The 24,035-nt window shown below is 39.4% G+C and overlaps 2 protein-coding genes across 4 annotated transcripts; both read right to left on the bottom strand.

Moving 5' to 3' along the window:
- Positions 1–2,384: 2,384 nt before the first annotated feature.
- On the bottom strand, positions 2,385–8,321 carry ndufa9a (NADH:ubiquinone oxidoreductase subunit A9a). The gene is made up of 11 exons (XM_086074859.1): positions 8,193–8,321; positions 7,256–7,432; positions 6,966–7,063; positions 6,784–6,875; positions 6,557–6,698; positions 5,827–5,929; positions 5,696–5,766; positions 3,583–3,659; positions 3,015–3,110; positions 2,724–2,790; positions 2,385–2,632 (listed from the first exon to the last, which is right to left on the bottom strand). Exons 1-11 carry the CDS (start codon positions 8,245–8,247, stop codon positions 2,462–2,464), a joined length of 1,149 nt encoding a protein of 382 aa, XP_085930985.1. The 5' UTR covers positions 8,248–8,321; the 3' UTR covers positions 2,385–2,461.
- Positions 8,322–9,762: 1,441 nt separating this feature from the next.
- Positions 9,763–23,531, bottom strand: dyrk4 (dual-specificity tyrosine-(Y)-phosphorylation regulated kinase 4). 3 transcript variants are annotated; one of them, XM_086074676.1, is made up of 14 exons: positions 22,981–23,531; positions 20,578–20,655; positions 18,110–18,265; positions 17,714–17,864; positions 17,371–17,534; positions 15,204–15,340; positions 14,997–15,137; positions 14,146–14,284; positions 13,840–13,921; positions 12,266–12,438; positions 12,105–12,165; positions 11,729–11,858; positions 11,455–11,636; positions 9,763–11,140 (listed from the first exon to the last, which is right to left on the bottom strand). In XM_086074676.1, the coding sequence occupies exons 1-14, from the start codon at positions 22,999–23,001 to the stop codon at positions 10,947–10,949; spliced, it is 1,809 nt and encodes a 602-aa protein (XP_085930802.1). In that variant the 5' UTR covers positions 23,002–23,531; the 3' UTR covers positions 9,763–10,946. The 3 variants fall into 3 exon arrangements, with proteins under 3 accessions (XP_085930802.1, XP_085930801.1, XP_085930803.1); XM_086074675.1 differs by having other exon boundaries at positions 9,763–11,146; positions 22,981–23,529; XM_086074677.1 differs by lacking the exon at positions 20,578–20,655 and having other exon boundaries at positions 9,763–11,146; positions 22,981–23,529.
- Positions 23,532–24,035: the final 504 nt, after the last annotated feature.

The following is a 24,035-nucleotide window of genomic DNA, read 5'->3' on the forward strand; positions in this document are numbered from 1 at the left end:
TTTTCAAAAATCATTTCCAGTTTGTAGAAACTTTAGTTGGACATACGCCGCCATTGTTATTTACGTAGCAAGGCATTCAGTGAGTAGTGACGGAGAGCAATGTTAAACGCCTATAAAGAAAGCAAATTAAGCCTCGTAGCGTTCGTAAAGAAACAACGTGATCAGGAGAGTAACCCTTCCCCACGCCATGCTCTCGTTATTCACCAGATCAAGAATTTTGATCGTCCCATTAAGAACTCTACGGACACTTACCTTGCTTTCTTTATTGCCATTTCACATTGCTCGGCAGAGAGCCAGCCATCATTCTACGTCACTATGCACTGAATACCTTGCGACGCAAATAATAATGGCGGCGTACGTCCAAATTAAGTTTTTACAAAATGTATTAAACTGGAAATGATTTTTGAAAAATGAATCACATAATTATGTTAGAAACAACCAAATAAATAATATAGAGCAAACTTGTCATGACTGTGGGGGTTCCTCTTAAGTTATTTCAATGAAAAATAATTGAAAAAGGATTTTCTTAAGTGCACAGATAATATTGGTGTGAGTTGTAAGCCCTTATTCACTGCATATACATAAAAAATAAGAGAAAGTACACGCACACACGCACATGTTGGGTTTATATTTTTAGTGGGGACATCTCATTGGCAAAATGCTTACCCTAACCTTAACCATCACAACCGACTGCACGCGCGCGCGCACACACACACACACACACGCTCAAACAATATGCATATAAATGCATGCATAAATGCTCTTCCATTCATTTATATTTATACATGATTTTATTTATATATTTTTGTAACATTGTCTTTTTGAAACTCTTTTTAAACACAGTAATTGATTCACACTTTTTCAATTCAGCTTCATAATTGTTCCACAAATTAACCCCTTTAACAGAAACACACATTTGTTTTATGTTTGTTCTGACTGCCTCTTACATACGCCGACTGATTACATGAATGAAAACAGCTGTGTAAGTAGCGTTTGCAGGGGCGTAGACAGAAATGTTTCATTGGGGTGGCCATGGTAAAACCATGACTCATGTAGGGTTGGCCATAAGTTCATACCTGAAATGTCCAAATAAGTGGTTCTTAACCATGCAGCCATACCGTTTGCATGCCGACCTTGGGCTGCATATAATAATAATATGTAATTAATTCAATGCATTGGCGCTGATACAATTGTCAATGAGTTGCTCAGTTACAGTAGAGCTTTGTGCTACTTGGCGGCAATAAGGCAAATGTCTGTTACTGACCTGTACACAATTAAGTAGAAAAGCAAACCGAACAGCGAAATTCAAGACCAAATATTAAAAACAAAAAACTATGTTGATGCCTTACCTCACCAAAAGATGATATATTACCTGTAGTTATTTTTGTGTTAGTAAACAGGACTCAAGACTCTGAACTTAATTTGATGCAGGAATTATTTTCCTGTTTGGCATCTTGTTGGATGTCAAAGTTCACATATGAATAAATGTATTTTTGATGATCACATTTTTTCATGTTATTTGATATTGTTACAGCTTTTTATAAGTGTATTTGATTTCATAATTGAATACAAGGCCTGACCTGTAGCGTTTGCGCCCCTCGTGGTCAACTGGCTGCAACACAACAACAAACAACTGATCGCAGCCTGACAGCTCAAGCACAGACCCTTGGGGGACCCCATGAGTAATCTTCAACAGATTTGATTTGAAACTGTTAAAATGGACATCATCTAGGTTTAATCAAATGTTTTCAACTTGGTTTTATTGGTGTGTAGGTTTGCCATTTTTATGTGGCATTTGCTTGTTTTGTTTTATCAGGCATGTTGTGTAATCTCTTAATTTGCTGCTAAATTATGATGGACAGTGGACATGTCTTGTTGTGCTTATTCGGTTGCAAATTAAAAGTTTATTATAGTGTAGGTAGGCAATCTCTCTTCTTTCACATGCTGCTTTCAATTTGGTATCAGTTGTTTTTGTCAAATGGTACCTGTAAAATCCTCATTTATGTATATATTTGTACTTTGTTTTTTGTAGAATTCTTGCTTTGTCTTTATCTTTTTTCAAATTTAACTACGATCGGCCTGGGTCTGGTCCTCCCAGGTTCAGGTTTCCCTGTCCGATGAGCCCGCTCCATCTCGAGCTTCTCCTTCAGCTGTAGTTTCCCCTTGAAAATTGTCATTACATTTTCTTCAGTGTTTGTCCATGTCTCTCCAGGTGTTTCTTCCATTCCATCAAAAACTAAGTTATTTATCCTCGACAGTCCTAGTTAAGTGTAATGCTGCCGTAATAATGCTTGTGATTCCAATGCAGCATTAACGAAGTGTAGCTTTATGGCCAACAGTGGATAGTAAATTTACCAGGAAACAAACATAAGACACTTTAAAGATGAGATGTATGTTTTTATTTACATAAAGAATTGAGTTAACGCATTCCGAAGTGACGTTGAGATACCGATTCAGTACTTTAGTAGTTGATGGTCTTCGCTGGCTTGGATGCATCCAGGTCAGCATCCAGGTAACGGAATTGACGATGTAGACGCAGAATCTCAATCGCCCGTTGCTCTACGGTGGAGGGACTAATACCAAGATCCTCTAGACCAGGAAGTCCTGGGTATTTCATGTCAGATGCATGAAACTGAAAAACAAGTTTTCATCAAGCTTCACTATAAATGATTGTGATGGGAGCTGTAATTCTTACTGTGAACTTTTTCCAAAGTCTTTCTTACCCTTTCTATTTTATCTGGGGTTGTCCAGGGCTCAAATGGATTCATTGCGAAAAACTGAGCGACCAGGCTGAAAAGGACACACAGCGAATTAATTTGATTCCTTTGCTTGGTGTGCCCTCAAAAGGTTTGTAGGGGAACATTCGGAAACTCCACTTTACTGCACGAATATGGATAAAAACAACTGTGAGAATTAAAACCTTTAAAACAAGTATGAATCACATCTTCAAATTAAAGAGTATCTGATGAGAACAACCAAAATAGCGAATTCATGTTATCATGTTAAACACTTACTGAATGAGTGGGCGGGGGAGTGGATAGGCCATAAAGGGTCTGTGAGCGATGGCGTAGATATATTCCACAAGGTCGTGGAGCAGGTACCGGTTGGGACTACAACACAGATTGACAGACAACACAAGTTTGCTTTGAGAGTAAGTCCAAACCAATGAAAACAATACACGACTGCAGTATTGCAATTGTCTTCTGACTGACGTGTATACTAATGCAAAACACATCAACCACAATAATGTACATATCGTTTAGCAAATACTGCAAGGTATTCCTAAAGTCACATCAAGAAGTTGTATCATGTATTGAGAAGCAATATTAATGTTATGATTTCAAACATTTGTAATACAGAGGTTGATGCGCTTTGCAAGAATCATGTGAACTTGTATACAGCAACTCCAGAATGCTGTCAACTGCCCATGTGCCCATAGTGCTTACGTGACATTGTCCAAAATGAGTATTATCTTTGTAAAAGCACAATCTTTGATACAGCTCTTGTATTGGATGGAGCCTGCTGGGCTGTACTGGTGTATGTAAGGTTGTGTCCTTTGAGTGCAAACACTTGGTCACTTACCCAACTAGTGCGTATGTCTTGCCATTGGCCTCTGGGTCTTTAGCTGCACTGATGATGGCCTTGGCCACGTCAACAACCTAATTAAGAGGACAAGTGTTTTGAACAACTGAGTAGAATATAAGTGGCACCCAATATTATAATCTGACGGTACGATAACCGTGAGCAAAAATATCGCAGAACAGTGGTCCCTCGCTACTTCACTTATTAAGGATTCACTCTACTGCGGATTTTTATCCCTCCATTGTCAATAGTACCCCATAAAATTATTTATTTATGCTGCTATTTTAGTCCTTTTTTTTGGTAATATTTGAGTACATATAAACAGCTTTCTTTCATTCAACACAATCAAATACACTTTATATATATATATATATATATATATATATGCCAAATATTCTATATTTTGATTAGAAGTTACTTTAATATTTTACATATATAAATAATTATATTATCTGTGCAAGCAATTTATTCAGAATTGCTCTATCATTGTCTTATCATTCTATCAGTTGAAGTCATCTTTGCTAGTCTGTAAATAGTGGCCTCTTGCCAGAGGAGTTTCTCTTCGCTTGTGCTCGTACAGGCCTGCGCGGCTCATGCACGAGCATCAAAGAGGCTGCATTTACACTTTAGACCAGAGCTGGCAGTCGTGTGTAAAAAAGTTCAAAACTTTACTGACTCAGACGTGGCCTGGTAAGACTACCTGCTATCTCAAAGCCATCATCATGGTTGCTGCGGTTCTGCTGAAACCAGAGATGTGTACTTCAACTCAGAGCGCACAGCCTAAAGTGCTGGCAGGCCCACTACAGCTCTCTGTCGCTCAACAAAGGAGACAGAGTGAGGGATGAAAAACCTCAGACTCATTATATACAGTGCTACAAGCAACACTCTTGAACTGAAAGTCGCTAGTTTTGGCGCTTCTTTGAAGAAAATAAATATGGGTTTTAAAAATGAGTAACTCTAGCAAGAAAGTCATATGGGGACACTGGGCAGCAGAATTGGTCTAAGTGAAAATGTAATTTGATTGGTTGGCAGCGTCACATGGGGCGCTGTGCTGGATCGAAGCAGAGATGAAGCAGAAAAACGGTACAGCTCAATATTGCCCATTGAAGGCAGCTGAAAACAGACTGACATGTCTGTTTAACCTGTTTGGGTTCACCCACAAGGCAGTAACAAGCAGAGGGATGAAATAATAATTTTCCAGGACAACTCAAGCTTTTCCAGGACATTTTGCTCTTTTTCCTCATTTTACATGTGTTTTCCATGACGGGAAAATTGGCTAATCATTTTCCAGGTTTTCCGGTAAGCGTGGGATCCCTGAAAATGAGTTATTCTCTTGTCACTCACGTTCTCTTCCCACTGTGATTTTCTGCTAGATTTCAGTCCAAGGTGGGTTCGAATTCATCACGCTATGTACGACAGGGCACATTCCATAAACACAACTGCACAAGCAACAAAATAACACCAATGCAATTATTTATCTTCTGTCCTTGTATTACTGCTTAACTTTGTTCTCTATGTTGTTCATTGAAAATAATTTTGTAATATAAATTTTTGTATATATTTTTTTTAATTAATTTTAAAATGTTATTTTATTTTTTATTCCGTCCTCTCTGGCTCATTTGTTTTAAATTCATGATGTTTTGTTATTTGTCAAATTGTCTTTATTGAAAAATAACTGTTACGTTTTTTTTAGATTATATAAATGAACATTTATTACCACAAACAAGAGAACAAAAGTATCAAAAATTGGTACCGTTCAGTATTGGTATCAATTCCCAGGTACCAGGAGAATTGGAACCAAACGGTTCAAATACGAAAAAGCACAGCACAGGTATGTTCAGTTTGTACCGTATTTACTGCTTTTAATTTGATTGTTTTATATTTAATATGAATAATAAATATTTTATATTTAATATACTAATTTTTATACAAATGGTTAGTGTAATTATGGATTTCCTATTGTGTTATAAAAGTTTAGTGATAGCCTATAACCCAATCAGACAAATTCGGGATACATTGCCGCCGTGATTTGCAATTTCCTTTGCAAGCTAGCAAGTTAATAAGGATAAATGTATGCCGATTATGTTAGTGACAGAGGAAAAAGTCATCTTACGTAAACAGGCTGCTTGATTGTTTTCTTCCCGAGGCTGATGAGCGGAACGGCTTTGCCAAACCAACGCATGTCTGAAAGAATGACATCATAGTGAGTGAAGCTTTGATTTTCAAATCATGTTGATGCCTTACTTGCGTAGTAGTTGAAGAACTTGTCCTCCCTCCCAAACATCTCCGAGGGCTTCATGATGATGGCGTCGGGAAACTCGTCTCTCACGGCTGTCTCTCCCACAGCCTGAGACACACAATAGAGCACAGGTGTCAAATACAAGGCCTGCTAGCAAAAGCTTGCCACCATCAAAATATGATGGTGAGGCATTGTTAGGGTTCTCAAACATAACATTAGGATTAGTGTTGTTCTGATACCCAGCTTTGCAGTATCGGCCGATGCCGATACCTACGTTTTCTTTTTCTCAACATGAAAAAGCTGTCTTGCCATTGGTTCAGAGCATTCAAGGGCCAATAGGATATCTATAGCTCGGCATGCAGTGAACATGTCACACATAAGTGAATGTCCTGCATGAGCAAGACACAAGATAATGCATCCAAAGTCCCATATTATGGTCAGAATGAATGGTATTGGCATGTTACTTGTTAGTACTCACCGATACCACTATTTTAATGCAGTATCTGGGCCTCTGCCGATACCAGTATCGGTATCGGAATAACACTAAAAGGGATAAGAAGTGTCTTGCACTCTAGCCAAATATCTAAGTATCTTTTTAAAAAAATGCTGTTGCACTTTCCTCAAAAGAAAAAAATGTAGGCTTTGAGATTTCATTTTATGTCATTAAATCTGTTCCCGTTTCCATAAAACATGAGCAGGTTATACGGCTGGGCAATTGGGAAGCATGTTTCCAACCTTATTCCTCAAGTATTTGGATGAGCTGCGGATGTCAGCGTTGAGGTGAGAGATGTGGATGAACTTAGTGATGCCAGCCTCTCTGGTTGCCTTGGCGATCTGCTGAGGGATGCTCACAAAGACATCCTCAAATCGGTAGTTCCTTCACACACAGAGGCAAACAAAAGTCAATAAATGCCAGTATTCAATGATTACTTAGTTGGAAATGGTGTCAGGTCAAGTAATACCTTGTTTCCCACTCTTTTCCCACAAGGTTGATGACCACGTTGGAGTGCTCCAAAGCTCGTTTGATGGAGTCTTTGTTCCTGGCATCCCACTCCTGTAGCAGAATTTCAAATAAAGTCAATGTGAGGCGTCCGAGATTCTTGGTTGGGTGGAACATCACTTAACTCTTTTGGAACGTACGCACCATAAAAATGATTTGTCCAAGGTCCCCCATAGGCTTCAAATACATGAGGTCATACTGATCACAGCGATGAGGGACTATGATCTGAGAGCCAATCCGACCTTCAAACCAATAACACACCAAATCAACTCTATGTCTATGTTCCAGAAAAGATTAACAAGGCATCAAGGTTTGGATTCCAACTTAGTGCAGACAACGAACAACATTTGGTTTAGTTGATGGGAGAATGGACCCTTATAAGTTAGCTTTGCATTGAAGGAAGTGAGGAAGAGTCCATTTCCTTCTTCACTCACCCAGCCGATTGACCACGTATCGCCCCAGGAAGCCTGTAGCACCAAACACCGTGGCGGCGATGCCACTGGATGACGAGCGACCTCCCTTCCCTTTGGGGATGACAGCATGGTGCAGCTTCCTCTGCTGAGACGGGCCCACGCAAGAGGCTGACAATGCAACGGGGGGACAGTAACCCTCTATTTGGAAAGAGGTACAATACTCTTGAGATGCCAGCTATTATGTACTTATAGGGTCACTTTTAAGTGGCAATAACTTTGTAATAATATAGACTTGTCTGTAAGTTATGCGTTATGAGAAAAAGTTATTGAAACAGTTGAAATAACACATTCGATTTGAAGAACTTGTAGGTACACACATTTCATTAATTTTGGTGAATACTGTACTGAAATTAACGTTATATTTGATTCAAATAATTACAACAAACAATAAATTATTGACATGGGTTTCTTAGGCCCTAGTCAGACAAAAATGCATTACAATGACATTTTTAAAGGCTTGTATAATGCAAAATACTCTCTATGTATTTTTTCGTAGTTCCAGCCATTCCGACTGTTGCAATTCAGCCAGTCTGATCGTTGCAATTTACATCGGAGACTGTGAGACCCACACCATGACAACTCTTGACACCTTGTTACAGCACATCTTCTCACGCTCATGAATGGAGACAAACTTAACTACTGCTCTGAGCGATATAACAGTTCGCGTAACGTTGACACATGACTTGAAGTGAGACTAGTGTCAGGTAGCCAGCCACTGAACAAAAACAGCTAAGTTAACACCTAGCTAGCGTTAGCCATTCGCCAAGATGATTAGCAAGGTCGTTCAATACACACTCATGTTTGCAGTCTGAGCCTGTGTGAAGCCGTTGTATTAACCAAACCTAAAATTTACAAAACCATATAGACACATACTGACTACTAGTTTGACTTTACTCACTCGTAATCTTTGGAAGGACACTCGCAGGACGGCCAACCAGCGCAAGGGTCGCCATCTTTTCGTCTACGGCATCCAGTGAGGACCAAAAGAGAGCGACGGTGTTATATGTCAAATTGTCAACAGTGTTTAAGGGCCAAGGCCAATAATAATAATAATAATAATAATAATAATAATAATAATAATAATAATAATAATAATAATAATAATAATAATAATAATAATAATAATAATAATAATAATAATAACGTTAATCTCTAGTTAAAATGTCTTTATTTATTTATTTATTTGTTTATTTATTTATTTATTACCCTTTTTTATGCCCCATTAACTATATCTGCATTTTATTTCAGATGATTTTAATGTTAACTTCATTCAATAAAAACAGTACTTTGACCCCAAACTCTTCATCATTAGTGTGTGATGTCACGTGTGTCAGAAAAGTTCCATATTTTATGTCACAGAAGATATATTTAAAAGCCAAACTACAAGTGTCAGGTTTTTCCTTTCGAAATAAACCTTCTCGTATATGTATACACTTTATACATTTTATCCAGACTTCCCTGCCACACACACCTTCATGAACTCATGGAAGGATTCTTCCGGGATCTTTCACAGCTCTATCGCATGGGCATATTCTTCTCAGCGCTTGTCATGTGTGCCTACCCCTCAGAAAGTAGGTAGTTGCACCCCTGCTGCTCATTGCCTGACAACCTGACACAGAGGATACTTATATAAAAGCATGTGGACAAAGAGGCGGCCTGGCTGACTGGTTAGCATGTCTGCCTCTCAGTGGAGAGGACGTGAGATCGAGTCTGGGCTTTGGCTTTCGTGGGTGGAGTTTGCATGTTCTCCCTGTACTTGCGTGTTTTTTTTTCCTGGTACTCTGGTTTTCTCCCACATTCCAAAGACATGCATGGGAGGTTAATTGAACACTCTAAATTGTCCCTAGGTGTGATTGTGGGTGTTGAATGGTTGTTTGTCTTGTGTACTCGGGATTGGCTGGCAACCAGTTCAGGGTGTGCCCCACCTACTGCCGAAGCAGACAGGGATAGGCTCCAGCACCCCTGTGAGGAATCAGTCATTTAAAAAAAAAAAATGGAGGTATGGAAAAAGAGTCAGTGGTTCAGAGAGCTATGGTCTGAGGTCAGTTGTATACACCAAGGCAATCACATTGAATGTTAAAACTCATAGTTTGGGTTTTGTTTTTGTTTTTTGTGACACTAGTCCTGGATGTTTTTCTGACACACCTTTTACATAGATGCCATTTATGTATACACTACGTGATTTTATTTAAAAAAAAAAGAAAACATTTTTTTTTTAGCTGTCAACAAACTAACTGTATTTGAAATTGTGAATTAATTACCATCCATCCATTTCCTGAACCACTTATCCCTCACAAGGGTCGCAAGGAATTAATTATATTACTCAATAATATTAACAATACTTTTACAATAACTGGTTAGCTATTAAATATAGTTCAACTCAAACATTGCTATCTTCGTATCATTTGTTCTCCCTATTAGCAGCTCTGAAGATTCTAATCACATGATCAAATTCATAGACACGAAAATATTAAATAACATTTTATTTCGGCATAAAATACATGAAAATGCTAAACTTTTCAAAAGTCATGTTCAGTCTCTATCATAGAATCTCGGATGTCTGTTCTGATTGTCACTAAGGACGTTACTGCCTGTTTCAAACTAATGTCTCAAGACAAAACCCATCTGCAATAAGATAAATAAGCATTACTGCACTGTTGTCAGCAGGGAGATTTCTTTGTACTGCAAAAGTATAAGAATCCAACGGTTTCTACACACCAGTAAAGTGCAAGATAGCTAATACTGCAAGGCACAAACTAAGATTGTCTTTTAGTTTCTAGTGTAAAAATAGTATAACACAGACATTCAAAGTATAATCATACAAAAGGGGATTCTGTACTACACACATTTTGGACACAATATACAATAATTGAATCACAAATACATAATTTTTAAGGTGCACATATTTACCTAATCATATATGAAACAAAAACAAATAAATGAACTAATTAATAAGCAGTATATGTGCTCCAGTTAAAATATACATAACATTGCGTCTCTGCATACAAAAAGTTTTGGCTCGGCCTATATTGCACGCACACACTTTCATAGTTTAGCACGAGAAAGATTGTAAAGGAACAATGAGGATAAAAAGAAGAAGAAAAAGTGAATTTGAATATTCTTGCCACTTTTTTTCCCTTACAAAATAAACATTTGTCAAATATTTCAATATTCAACCAAGACTATGCCCAATAAATAAAGAACAATCTAAAAAACAAAAACGGTTTTAAGTTAACTACTCACTGTACATTTTGTGGGTATTCCCATCCATGAGGCTGACAAACATAGGAACATTACAAACAACATAAGTGCTTTATATTTCTTTGAATATTTTAATGTCACTTTTTCTATACACCATCTTCTAAAATTGTGTTGCTTACATATCACAACTGATCAGCCATTCTCCTTAGAATCGTCTTTATTTGTGAGGTGTCATGTTCATACTAAACAACATGGCAGTGTTTGTTTGTAGCAACCTGTCACTATTACCCAGCAGGAAACCTTTAATACCATTATTGTTTGTATTCCTGAGGAGCAAATCTCAGCACCCATGTGAGTTTCCCATTTTTCTTGATTGCAGCACAGGTCTCCTCTGCTCTTACATTATAGGAGGCAAACATTTCAAGTCTTGCCTTTCTGTGACCTCTTCCTCCTAAGGTTTGATGACAATGTGAACAGGCCTCTCTAAATCGCCATCCTGAAGCTTGGAATCCGCACTCTCACACACCTCGTCCTCTGCTGAAGCCCCGATTGGCCGCAGACGCTCACCCGGGGCCGTCTTTGTGTCTGAACTGTGTCTCTTCAGCTTGTCATCGTCGCTGTTTTCTTCGGAGCTGAACCTCTCTGTTGTACCTCCCAAGAAAGGATGTTAGATCTTGCTTAGTGATATGCTCTATTAGGCACGCATGCAGTCAACATGGCATTTGGAAAGTTGTATCTGCACATTCTTGATAAACTTTTTACAGTGGAACCTCTGAGGTCGAACACAATCTGTTCCCAGGATGCTAATCGACAGCTTTGTTTGGATTTCGAAACATTTATCCCATAAGTAATAGAAATAACAACAATCTATTCTAAATTGAAACTGTTGCCATTATAATACCATTATTAACTGTACTGGCAGACTTTAGTGGTTCCACTTAACAATGTTTCTGACTCACCAGATTTGCTGTTGGCTTGTTTGATGCAATTGTATTCTCCATTTCTCTCTGTGCTGGTCACACTTTCCGTAGGCTTCTTCCCTGATGGTTTGGTTCTGGGCTTCACTTTGTTGAAATTCCCCTCCAAGATCCAGTCGTGTTGTAAACCCTCATCTGGTGTCATCCGTTTAGTTGGATCCCAACTAAAAGGCACAACGGATAAGAAAGGAGTGTTTTTTTGAGCAATAAAATGAAAGTGGTGCCTATTTGAAAGTAAATGAGAATTGGAACATACGTGAGGCAGCGTGTGATAAAGTCTAAGAATAAAGCATCGTTTGTCTTCAGTGTAGTTGACAGCTCCTTGGAATTGGGCCTTCGTTTCTTTCCTTTACTATTAGTGGTGTTTCTGGGATTTCCTTTTGAGTCTGAACATCAATACAAACAGAGGTGTTATTAGAGCTGAACATTACACCCATGACTAAATCTAGTCTGACCTTCTACAAGCCCATGGAAATTCAGAACTTCACTAAGATAAATGGAATAAGGCTTTTGTGACTATTATTATTATTTTTCAGAAATGCCTTATCGTTAGCTAAAATTATTGCCCAACAAAGGTTATAGCATCTAACAAACTTGAAGGTGATGCAAAGAGAGTGTGAATGACTTCTTACCAAAGAACAATCTCTTCCTGGATGCAGACTGAACAAAATCATTTGGAGGCATTCCAAGAAGCTGCAAAAAAAAAAGAAGAAGAAGAAGAAATTAGGCCACTTAAGTGTATTGGAGAATAATTTACAGCAGCAAGTGAGAGAGTGATTAATCACATGCACACCTCCATGATACATGCTATCTGCTCCACTTCACTTTCCCCAGGGAAGAGAGGGTACCCGGTGTAGAGCTCAGCCAAGATGCAGCCCAGACTCCACATGTCAATGGCCATGCTGTAGGGGTGACCCAGGATGACCTCAGGGGAGCGGTAGAAGCGGCTCTGGATGTAGGTGTACACTACAATGGATGAGGTGAAGAGAGTTTCAATTTACTTCACCTACTCATACTTCTCGTTTGACTGAAGAAGCCTGTTTAGGTACATTTTATTTTCTTTAGTTACATTGTTATTGTGATGTATTCTAGGTATTTTGTCTTACAATCCATCTACACTTACTGGATTGTATGAGTTACTCTGTGATTTCCACCTCTATATGGGAGAGGACAACTTGGTTTACTTATGCTACAAGGAGGTGACTACCATTTGTCTGATTAGAAACTGGCCACATCCTGTAAAGCTTGAAAGTGGACATAATGAGGACTTGTTGGTTTTGTGTATTCTTGTGCAAACCATTTGGCTCTGTATTCCTGCATCGTATTTGTGTGTTCCAGGCCATTTGCTTGTAGGGATGCATGAAGAGAATCACGTTTGGGACCTCCTTCACCGTCAGATATCAGCATACTGCTTGACACTGTGGGCCCAATTTTCGTAGGCAGGCGCACGTGTGCTTGACGTCATTTTCATGCCGGCATATAGTCTAGTTCAATGGTTCTCAACCGCGGTCCTCGAGTACCCCTATGCAGCCTATTTTCCATGTCTCCTTCAGCCAACACAGGTGTTTCAAACGACCAGCTCTGCATGAAGCCTGATACTGATCCTCAGCTGTGTTGGCTGAGGGAGACATGGAAAACAGGCTGGATAGGGGTACTCGAGGACCGCAAATGAGAACCACTGGTCTAGTTTACCGTGTTTGGGAATTTGGCAAACCGCAATGTGCCTCACTGGGTGTTACGACGGACCAAGGGCGTTTTCTATTGATGTGGCAGAAAGTAGATTCGAATTTAGACCAGCTAAAAGCAAGTCTAACTTGTGGCGCAGGCGGTGTAACACAATTTTGGTGGATTTGATCGAGGCACAGGCTAACAGATTTGTCCGTGGATATGTATAGACATCGTATTTCATTTATACAGTAAATTATGACAACAGTGTGCGCCACTGCGTCAATCTCTCTGAATCATTGTAGAAATCAATTTATTAAACAAGTTATGATTATTATCATCAAAAATAGATTTATTAAAGTACCTCCCTGACTACTCCACATTGGCCACCTTTACATCATCCACAAATCCTTTTTAATGCATTTTGTGTGCCAATCTCTTGCAATGACTGCAGCAAGTCCTTCCCCCATTTACACCGCAGATGAAAGTTGGGCCCCTGTGTCTGTTATCTGTGCTCAAATTTGTTTTCCTTCAAAGGTTTTGTTTCGGGTATTATCTGTGCTCATATATTTTTATCTTTAAGGTTTGATTTTTGATACAGCTTTTATTTTGCATCTTGTTATATTGTGCTGGGGTAGCTATAGAGTGTTCAGTAAGTACAATTTGGCACTGATAAAAGGTCACATGCAATTATGCTGTCACCTCTTTGTTGTTCATAACAGCTTGATCCAAAATCAACCACCTTGATGTTCCCTGGTCCTCTCTGAGACAATAGGATATTCTCCTGTTGAAAAAAACCTCATTCGTTTTTTGTCCACAATGCTAGTGTAATACTATACAGCTCCACAAGATGGCACTGATGTCTTCTACATTATTTTTACAACAATGCTGAGCAGGGCTACTAAAAAAATACTTCATTTTATTGTATCTTCATTGTACTTCTATTCCAGTTTCACATTCTGTACTAAAATACAACAACTATCTATCTGGTTCTGCATAAATCAATACCGGCTTGAGGTCGCAGTGTATGATCTTCTCTCTGTGGAGCATCTGCAGGCACCTGAGCAGAGCATGGGTGAAGCGGCGGATGAGAGCCACACTGAAGCCCTGGAAGTTGTTCTTTTTGATGAGCTCATATAAGTTCACCCTGACAAGAGAAATCCATCAATCTTTATTTATATAGTACTTTTCGTACAGAATATGCAACTCAAAGTGTTGTACATGATTTAAAAACAGCCCCCCCCCCCCCCAACGATACTGGCCTAGAAAGATTAAGAAAAAGACCTGCACATAAGTTAAAGATAAAACAGCTGACCTAAGAAACCTGAGGCTCAATGAACCAATGCAATTTGGTAAGCTAGAGTTGTATTAAGATCAAGATCACAATATTTGTGGTAGCTTGATTAAAGTTTCAAACATTTTTGTACACTTTACAGTTACAATAGTTTCCTCTCCACTTGAGAATAATACATAATTGTGTCGGCATTGTTCTCCTGCTGTCTGTTGTGATGAGCTGCTCTATGGTTGGTGTAATTGGAACCTCCACACCATGAAGCAAGAAAGGGTAAGAGATAGGGCTCTAATCAAGGCCTTAACTAAAGGATTTGGTGACGGTAATGTTAGACAAGGTGGCAGTCCAAGTAGTCCTCTAAAGGTCTTCTATTTGAAGGGACACCTGCGCCTACCGTACACACTAATCACGTAACCCCTGATCCCATGCAGTCACACTCTGACATCAACATGATACCACCTTGCTCAGGAAAATCGTTCCTAAACATAATAAGACCAAAATTGTGCATGTTTTCGTGCATGCCATTGAGGAGGAGCGAAAAACAAGAGAAAGAGTTGGTGTTACCAACCCGAGAAGCTCAAAGGAGATGCAGAGGTGATTTCGGAAGTAGAAGTACTCCTTCATGTGGATGACATTGTGAAGGTTGTCTTTGTCTTTCCTCTTTATCACATCCAGGATCTTCAGCTCAACTAAAGCTTGGTGATGAAACCTGGAGAGCAAATAATATGTTGAGTCACATATTTACCACTGCATCCAAGATTTTCCCAACTTGCACCTCTTCTTGTTGCGTATCATCTTAACAGCCACAAGTTCGTTTGTCTTGTGGTCCAAGCATTTCAGAACCTGCCCAAATGAACCTTTGCCAATCACTTCAAGTACTTCAAATCTGTACGCGATATGGTCGTGCAGCACCTGCAACAACAAAAGAAGCACAGTTGTTGATTAAAAAACAAACAAACAGCTGACATTACCTGTACTATGACTCTTAATTTGCCAGAAACTTGTGCCATCACCATTATGACCTTCTCTGGCCAAATCATCCCCCTTTCCACCTTTTGTGTCACCAACCTGGGTGTTAAAATGGAAACCCATCCAAAATACCATCTGAGAAACATCACAAAACTCCATTCTATGCTATCCCTGGCAGGTGCAGAGAACCTTATCAACGCCTTTGTCTCCTCTAGCTGACTGCAAAACACCTCTCATCGGGATTCCTGGTAAGAACATCTAAAGCCTCCAAAACATCCAAAACACTGCTGCCAGGATCCTGATGAGTTTGCGCAAATCCGAAAATCACCCCCATCCTGAAATCACTTCACTGGCTCCCTGTCTCTTTCAGAATTGAGTACAAGATCTCCCTCCTCACCCACCAGTACAGACATGTTTCCCAATACCTCAGAACTATCCTCACACTTCAAGACCTCATCATGAACCCTCCGTTCTGCAACAACAAACACCCTCTAAGTCCCTGAAACCAAGCTATGCACCACGGGTGTTCGGGCCTTCTCGTCTGTGGCTCGGCTGTGGAACGCTCTCCTTAGAGTCCCCACAGACTACTGACGCTTTCAAACAAGACCTTAAGACTTTTTTTTACGAGAGCCTTTTTGCTTTGCCCTTTTTTCTTTTTTTAAACATTCTATTCTGCAGCAGTTTGAAATTGCTGTAATATAAAGTGCATTAAAAATAAAATTATTCTTTATTATTAGTGTACAGTAAGTTTGGACATTAATGCTCATTAGGGGTTGGCCTACACTCCTCAGTTCCCTGATATCTTAATTATTAATGTTACCAAGACATTTAAGGTTCATTATATACTCCCAATATTGTGGAAATAGTTTGGGGAATGCAATTTTCTGTTGTGCTGGAGCAGAATACATTACACAGTAAATACTCTAGAGTAAATTTGACTCTATTTAAAGTGGGACCAAATTGACTCCGTTTTGGAGTAATATTTACACTTGGAAGAGAGTAAAATAAAGAATTGGAAAAAATAATAGAAGTCACTCAAGGGTTGAGAAATGAACTCACAACCTTCTGCTTGGGATACAGTCGATCTACTCCCTCATCTACGCAGCTCCTGCTGTGTGATAGTATATGGCTCGTGTCAGCTGGAATCTTCGTAACTCCAAAAGACCAAAAACAATGTGTTTGGTCTCTTCTTGGATATAAGCAAACAGTACGAGTTGGCATAGCTAAGGTGGTAGTGTGGCAGTCTCCCAAGCTAAAGGCCAACCCTTTTTCCCCCCAATTCTTTATTTTACTCTCTTCCAAGTGTAAATATTAGCCTACTCTAAAACTGAGTCTATTTGGTCCCAGAGTAAAATTGACTCTAATAATAATAATAATAATGCGTCAGATTTATATAGCGCTTTTCTAGACACTCAAAGACGCTTTACAATGGAATGAATGCATTATTCATGCTCTCGCACATTCACACTGTGGTGGCGGTGATGGCGGTGAGCTACTTAAGTAGGACAGGCTGACGGAAGCGTGGCTGCCAGTGTGCACCTACTGCCCCTCCGACCACCACCAAACATTTGCACCTTCCATACACCAGTGTGAGTAGCACTGAAGGCAATGTGTGTGAAGTGCCTTGCCCAAGGACACAACGACAAATGACTTGGGGAGAGCGGGGATCGATCTATCAGCTGACATTCTGGTTACTGAACGACTGGTTCTACACCCTGAGCCACGGCCGCCACACCTTTGGGATAAACTATAGAATAGAGATTAGCTCTCACAATATGTTCCCAGAAATTTTTTACCTGTGATAGCTTCATAATTAAATTAACCCCAGATGTAAACAATAGACCAGTTCAACACGTGCTTTGCCAAACTTGAATCTCTGCTACAATGTTTGGAAATATTTTTTTATAAAGACAATTTTAATAGGTAATTTGATGAGGGTAAATGATCATCTTGTGGTAGTATCGTCAAGTTACCCTGATGTAGCTCCCATGCTCGTCATCATATCCGCAGTTCTGCGGCACAGCTTGGGAGCCCTCGATCTTTTGAGAGCCCAGCCCGAGGAACCAGATCTCGGCGTAGTCCATGATTTCCTCCTTCTCAAACTCAGTCAGACGATCTTGGAAATTGTTGATTGAATCTGTTAGCAGATTGGAAGAGGAGGAGGAGGACCAGATGAGTCATGTTATCATATTGATCAAAGAGCAGAGAGTGGGAGGGTGAGCAAGTGCCATGATGCAAACATGCTATTCTTTACTATGAGTCAATGAATAAGATTAATTTAGCAGGTAATGTTTTTCTGTGCTCCATAATACATACCTGTGGGAGACATTGGTAACCTTCGACCCTCGGGTGCCTTTTCTTTGTTCAGCCTGTTACTGAAGAGTTTGTTGTTGCGGGACACTGATATTTTATCCATGGCTGCACCAAATCGCATGGTGAACTGCTGAGTGGGTTTGGGCCTCTCAATCTGTTCATGGACATTCAGATTTCAGCTCTCATCCACACTAAGCTATTACAAGAGCCTACAGTTGCATGTTTATGACTATTGACAACACAGTGACCTTCAAGATGTTCCACAAAAATCATATCAGTATCTAAATCACCTCACTTTGAATAACATTATTCACATCACAATTTAAAATTGAAAAACCCCTTTTCTGCTTATCAGACTGATAATAAGAATACAAGAAAGCTGAATAATGACATCCTTACTGTGTTTGTTTGGCAGTGGTTGTGGAGCCCCTGATTGACAATTTGAGGCAAGATGTGGTCGGACTGCTGCTGGTGCTGGTTCTTGGCATTGCTGACAACCACTTGGACCACTGGAGGCTCCAGCTGAGGCAAAGTTTCTACTCCTTGGCCAAACTTCTGCAAGTGAAAAAAAACGTTTTACTACTAACTTCACTATATGATGAAAGGCAAACAAAAATATATCACACAAAAAATTGGCGGAAAGTGAATACATTTTAAAGTAATCGAATAGAATGGGGTCACATGATGAGATATTTTGTCTTGCTCACCTTTACAGTCGTATACCTAATGACATTTCTAAAGACATACACAGTGAGGTAAAAAATAAATAGAAAATCCACAATGGAGATGTACTATTTCACCAAATACTACACAGTAGTAAATACAAAAGAAGTCAACGAATGTGACCTATAAATGAATAATATATTTTTTACACTGTCCTCGCGCGCCTGTCACAGCCCCTTTCATCAGTATGTCTTTGTGTTAGGCTGATCACATTTTAGTGTGAGGCTCAGGTGATCAGAACCCCCAGCAGGGAGAGGCTGGAGTTACTGAGGGTAATGGGGACAAGTCCTATAGGTCCTGGCTAAGCTGGGTCGTGGTGTCGTCTCTGGGAGCTTTGTGGGGGAGAAGAGCAGCAACCTGCTCCTCTCTGGCTGCCATCAGGCATACTCTGAAAGCTTGATGGGTAAAATTAAACCCCAGTCCAATGCCAAGTCAGCTGCAAATAATTAGATATCGTAAAGATCTATATCAGTATCACACGGGGGAATTACACAGTGAATTTAGAACATGCCATTATTTTGTTAGCTGCCAATCCACAAATATGTCCAGTTAAATCAGTTAGAATGGCATTGTTCTTATATATGACATGAATAAAACACATCACTGTAAAGTATTACTGATGTGAGATACAAAGTATATATATTTTTTCTCACTGAAAGCCTGTATGCACATTTGATGTGATGTTTCTGTTCACGTGCTGTGTTTCTGCTGCTGATGTTGTTTATGATGCACAGAGATAGAATTAAATCTAGTTGCTGCCACCTGCCACAAATGAATGTGATTACATACTGTATATATAGACAAATGTTCACGCGGTAAGAAGTGATATTAATTGATAAATGTAAGTAAACAGTAAAGTTGCACAAATCTGTGAATGGTTCAGAAAATGGATGTATGGATATTATTATCTTTTTAAATAAATTTGTTATTGTTTGTGTTTGATGTGGAGAAAAAAGATGAATATGCATTTTGTTTTTGTTTTTTATATCTTACTGGAGATAAGCGTTATACATTTGTATGTTAATCCGGGAATTTTACAGGTCAAATCAATTAAATGGGAGTCAATACGAATATAATACAATTTACTGGAATTCAAAAGACATGTTCAAATTACAAATTAAGGTAAAATAGGGGATTGTTTTGTTTTTGGGTGACAGTCCCCTATCTAGAGCTTGCTTTTCAAGCATTTATGCCAATTTGGGCACAACATGCAATGAAACATTCTTATATTCATCAGTTATGTTTTATTTATTTTTGGTCAGTGTAAACATGATTAAAATACTATTCAAAAGTACAACAAAAATAAAAACATGGGGCCCTATTTTCATAGACAGGCGCCCATGCGCTCGGCGTAAAAATGAGTGCAACTTCATTCGTGCCAGCGAAGTCTATAGTTTCCCGTGTTTTAGATCGATTTGCACCTCGCTGGGCATATCGGTGAATGAAGCTTCTGTGTCCCCGGTGCACCTTGGTAACAGAAAACTATTGCGTTCAGCGTAAAAATTGTCATAAAAACTGGCTTATTTAAATACGTTTTTGCGCTTTACGGTTTTAGTGTTGATGATTTTCATCATATTTTTATTTTTTACCTGCTGCTCACCTGCTGCTCTGTGTGCCTTTAATTTGTTTTGTTTTTTATTAAATTGAATTGGTTGCACATTAAGGAGAGCATCACAGGCGCAATATTTAAGTGTTGGAATTGGAAATGTTAGTGGAAGAAAAATAAACATATTACTGAGTTACAGAAAATAAATCTATTGACCTTCATGAAGTTAAGCGGTTCAAATGATGGATGGATGGATGGATGGTTTGATAATTTTGGTGACACCAGTAACCACATAAAAGTCATGTTTTGTTTGTTTTAAGTTGTCCTGAGTGTCCACCCTGAATAACATTGCATTAAAAACTTGGAACAGCACACATGAAGAACTGCTCTGGCTGAGGCCACCATCAATTGTCACTGCTAATACAGAGTTGAATGAAGTTTTGTCAACTAATTTCCAACAACTGTCAAACAGCTTCCACATTGCGTGCACAATCAAATTTGCACCCTGTTTCCCGTGTGCAAATCTCAAGGAGTTCAGGCCCATAGTGTTGACGAATATTCAAGTTACTGCAGCATCTTGCAGAGCTTAAAATCTGACCTGTAAGCAGGATCGGTTGGACCCAAGACGACTACCCTCTGCTTGTTGTCTGTGAGGGAAGGGCTCTGGACGTGCCGTCTGGGGGAGGAATAATAATGTTTAAAGAACATAACTAGTCGGCTAAAGAAAATCTACTGCTGTTCATTTGTGGCACAGTGGAAATGGGGCAACAGAGAATTACAAAGTCACTCACAATGTCAGATTTAGGAGTCCTTTAACACCTCTTCAGATAAAAGCAGTCGTCTTTATATTAATTCCCTGTCACACACACATACAAGTACACTAACACACACACACACACACACACACATACACGCGCACAGCAGGCAGCCGAGCAAGATTGCAGCCATGCTGCCAATAAAAATGAACTGAGATCTAAAAATATATCACTTCCGTAAAAACCCAGCAACAACGATTCTCTCTCATATGCTGCACTTTTCCCTCCTGGTCTGCAGTGCCTGAAAATGTGCATGCCCATGTGTTTGCCAGCGGATGTACACGTGTATGGCTGAATGTGTTCAAGAGAAGCTCTGTTGTCAAAAGCAACTGACTTTCACATTCTATAAAAAGGAACTGGGGAATTTGGGACGAATCCCTTTTGCCACCAATCTGGCTGGCACGTGCCTTTTTAATCAGCGCGTGAGCTTGTGTTGGCTCCATATGGGTGAAATAAAGCTTAACCTCATTCGAAGATACAGTCCATGCTGATCACTCTACCTGCCCAGAGGGGGGGGAGAGAGAGGTGAAACATAGGCATACTGACCTGGATAAAAACACCAGCACTAATCTCAACCTTGCCCTGTGTTTGCGAGGCAACAACAACAACAAATTAATTCCAAAATAATCATTTGGGATATAGAAGAATGATGATGATCTCAAAGTAAACAGAATCCTGAAAGGGCTTTTTGCCTCCAATCTCCCCATTAAAGCCATTCCTTTGGCAGAACAGTGGTCTTCACTGTAGTCAGTAGTCATGTTACAATCTGAAGCAGGGGTGGATGTTGGTCATTGTGGTAGGCTGGCATGTAACAAAACAAACAAACAAAAAAATCACCAGAATGGATGAGCTGATTAATGAGTGTTGAGCATGTGGAAGCCCTATGATGTCACATGACAAGATGCCAACTTACTTAACAATGACTGTCAATTACTATAATAATTAATAATTTTCTTGCTTGACTGACTCTAAAGGCCCTGGTCCTTGTGTTTTCTTTGTTTTGCACGCTTAGTATGATAAGCCAGTCATTCCCAACCAATGTGCTGCAGTACATTAGTGTGTTATGAGAGAATCATAACGTGTACAACAAGAAATTATCCAGTGTAATTTAATTTGTCTGAAAGTTATTTATCCATCCATCCATCCATTTCCTGTGATTACCCAAAAAAACTATCTTTGTTGATCAGCCTATGTAGTTAGAGGTAGAACAATTAAATGCTCTTCAACCAGACAAAAGTTACAGTACATTATTAACCTGTGTGTTTAATGAGTATTGAATTTTTTATGGAATTTTTTGTTTGGTGGTGAATAAGATGTGTTTAATGTAAAATAACTGTATATGCCTTAGTTTAATGAAAGTTAGAAAATTCTGATCTAAACTCAAGATGTAAGAGAATTAATAAATGTTGCCATATTTTTGGGACAAAAGAATTAGAAGTCACAATGGTGGGTCATCCCAGCAGGTGCACGAGAGAAGCGTTGCCTCCGTGTGCTCGGTCACTTGGTCACAGGGTCAACAAATGGAGGAGAGGCAAACCAATATTTAAATCACTTTTTAAATTTGCCATTAGCTGTCAAACACTGATGCTCAAAGCAACGTCAGAAATAGAAAGGTATTTGATTTTCCAGCATAATTATTTGTTCAGGTGACACAGGCAAACTATGGAATTAGCATTTTTGTGGAATTTGTGGATGGGGAATTGACATTTTGCAACAGCCAGTAGAGATAATATTGCATACTTTTATCATCATAACAAATGCAACACAGGGCTTTCCTAAAATCATATCAGGCCAGCATTTTCTGGGAAACCAAGTTCATAGACAGTGAACTAGTGATTAGTTTACACAATATTAAACCCTATAGGTACACATGCATAAGCCAGTGAGCTCAAGTACAAGAGTGACATAGAAAACGTTGCTTTTGAAAATATTGAATTTAATATTAGATTGTTAATAAATAAATAAATACATTAAAAAAAACACATTTCTATGTATTATATATGTTGATAATATGTTTGCAAAGTATTTTAAAGCTTTCATTTCTGATACAACTAATGTGCAGCTAGTTATAATGTGACACTAATAGAGAACTGGCGCCCACTGTATAACAGAGATTGGATCATTTTATAATAAACTTTTACTAAATACCTATAATACAAATACTTAATATAAACAAGCTTCCTCACCTTATTTATCTCTGGCAACATGATAACAGTGTGAACATGAAGTGACTCGTGACTCGAGAGACTTTTTACAAAATCCTGGCAAAAAGAGTCATCGTGTCCGTATAGTCAGGAGCGTCGAATGGCAAAACCACTGTCCGAGTCCTCCTTAGTGATGAGTGGGTGCAAGTTCCCTGGAAACTGGTCTGAACCACGAATAAAAAAAAGAAAGAATCGCACTCCAGGTTTTGCGCGCACTGCTGCCGTCACTGAGATAGAGATTAGCGTGAGAGGCAAGCTGTTGTAGGTTCTGTGCGTCGTGACGCGCCCATGAGCTAAGGAGCCACCTGGTCAGGTTTCTGCCGCGGACAGCTGGGGATGTCCCAATATAGACGTGCATATGTCTTTTCTATCCCTCTGCTGCTCGGCCCACTTACACCGAGCTGCCCCTCTCAACACCAACGCTCCGCGTAGCAGATTTCCACCGACGCACGAGCGCACGTCAGCCACGCTCAATATTCTCCGGAGACTCCCTCACAATCTACCCTGTGGAGTGGAGATGCAGGATTCCCTGGCAAACAAGCGTGCTCTGCAGCCTCTCTCAGTAACCACCCCCAGTAGGCCTATACGTCATCACAAATAACTATAGGATACAGTATCAGTACACTAATGGGGACTGTTTGTTTGTTTGTTTGTTTTAATTTGAAATACATTTTTAAATTATTATATGACATGTTGCGATCAAAACCCTAAAGGCATGCAGTCATTTCTGAACTTAAAGAGTGATAGGTAGCCTAATATTAGCCTGTCGGTCTCGCAATTGACTTAGCTATAACACAGTAGTCTTGTTTAGCATGAATGGCAATTTGGCAGATGCCTCTGTGCCATGCTGGGCATTCTGGCATACCGAGTGCTCCCGACAGGCCCCTGTCACACCTGACAATTTGGTGCACAGTAAATTCTGGAGAGTAAATTTGACTATTCACAGTGGAACCAAATAGACTCTGTTTTAGAGTAATATTTACACTTGTAAGAAAGTAAAATAAAGAATTGGGGGGGAAGGCACTTAAGGGTTGAGG

The sequence above is a fragment of the Leptonotus elevatus genome, chromosome 4, assembly GCF_054856555.1.
Source record: "Leptonotus elevatus isolate MCC_2025b chromosome 4, RoL_Lele_1.0, whole genome shotgun sequence".
NCBI lineage: Eukaryota > Metazoa > Chordata > Actinopteri > Syngnathiformes > Syngnathidae > Leptonotus > Leptonotus elevatus.

Bases quoted from the DNA above. Each gene is read 5' to 3' on its own strand.
- dyrk4 (XM_086074675.1), bottom strand. From the start codon at position 23,001: ATGTTGCCAGAGATAAATAAG. The intron at 13,922-14,145 runs GTATTGATTTAT...TTTTTTCAACAG, and splicing joins TACACTGCGACCTCAAGCCG to GAGAATATCCTATTGTCTCA. The intron at 11,147-11,454 runs GTGAGTCAGAAA...CTTTCTTGGGAG, and splicing joins ACAAGCCAACAGCAAATCTG to GTACAACAGAGAGGTTCAGC.
- ndufa9a (XM_086074859.1), bottom strand. From the start codon at position 8,247: ATGGCGACCCTTGCGCTGGTTGGCCGTCCTGCGAGTGTCCTTCCAAAG. The intron at 5,767-5,826 runs GTAAGGCATCAA...TCATTCTTTCAG, and splicing joins GTTCTTCAACTACTACGCAA to ACATGCGTTGGTTTGGCAAA. The intron at 3,111-3,582 runs GTAAGTGACCAA...TCTGTGTTGTAG, and splicing joins AAGACATACGCACTAGTTGG to TCCCAACCGGTACCTGCTCC.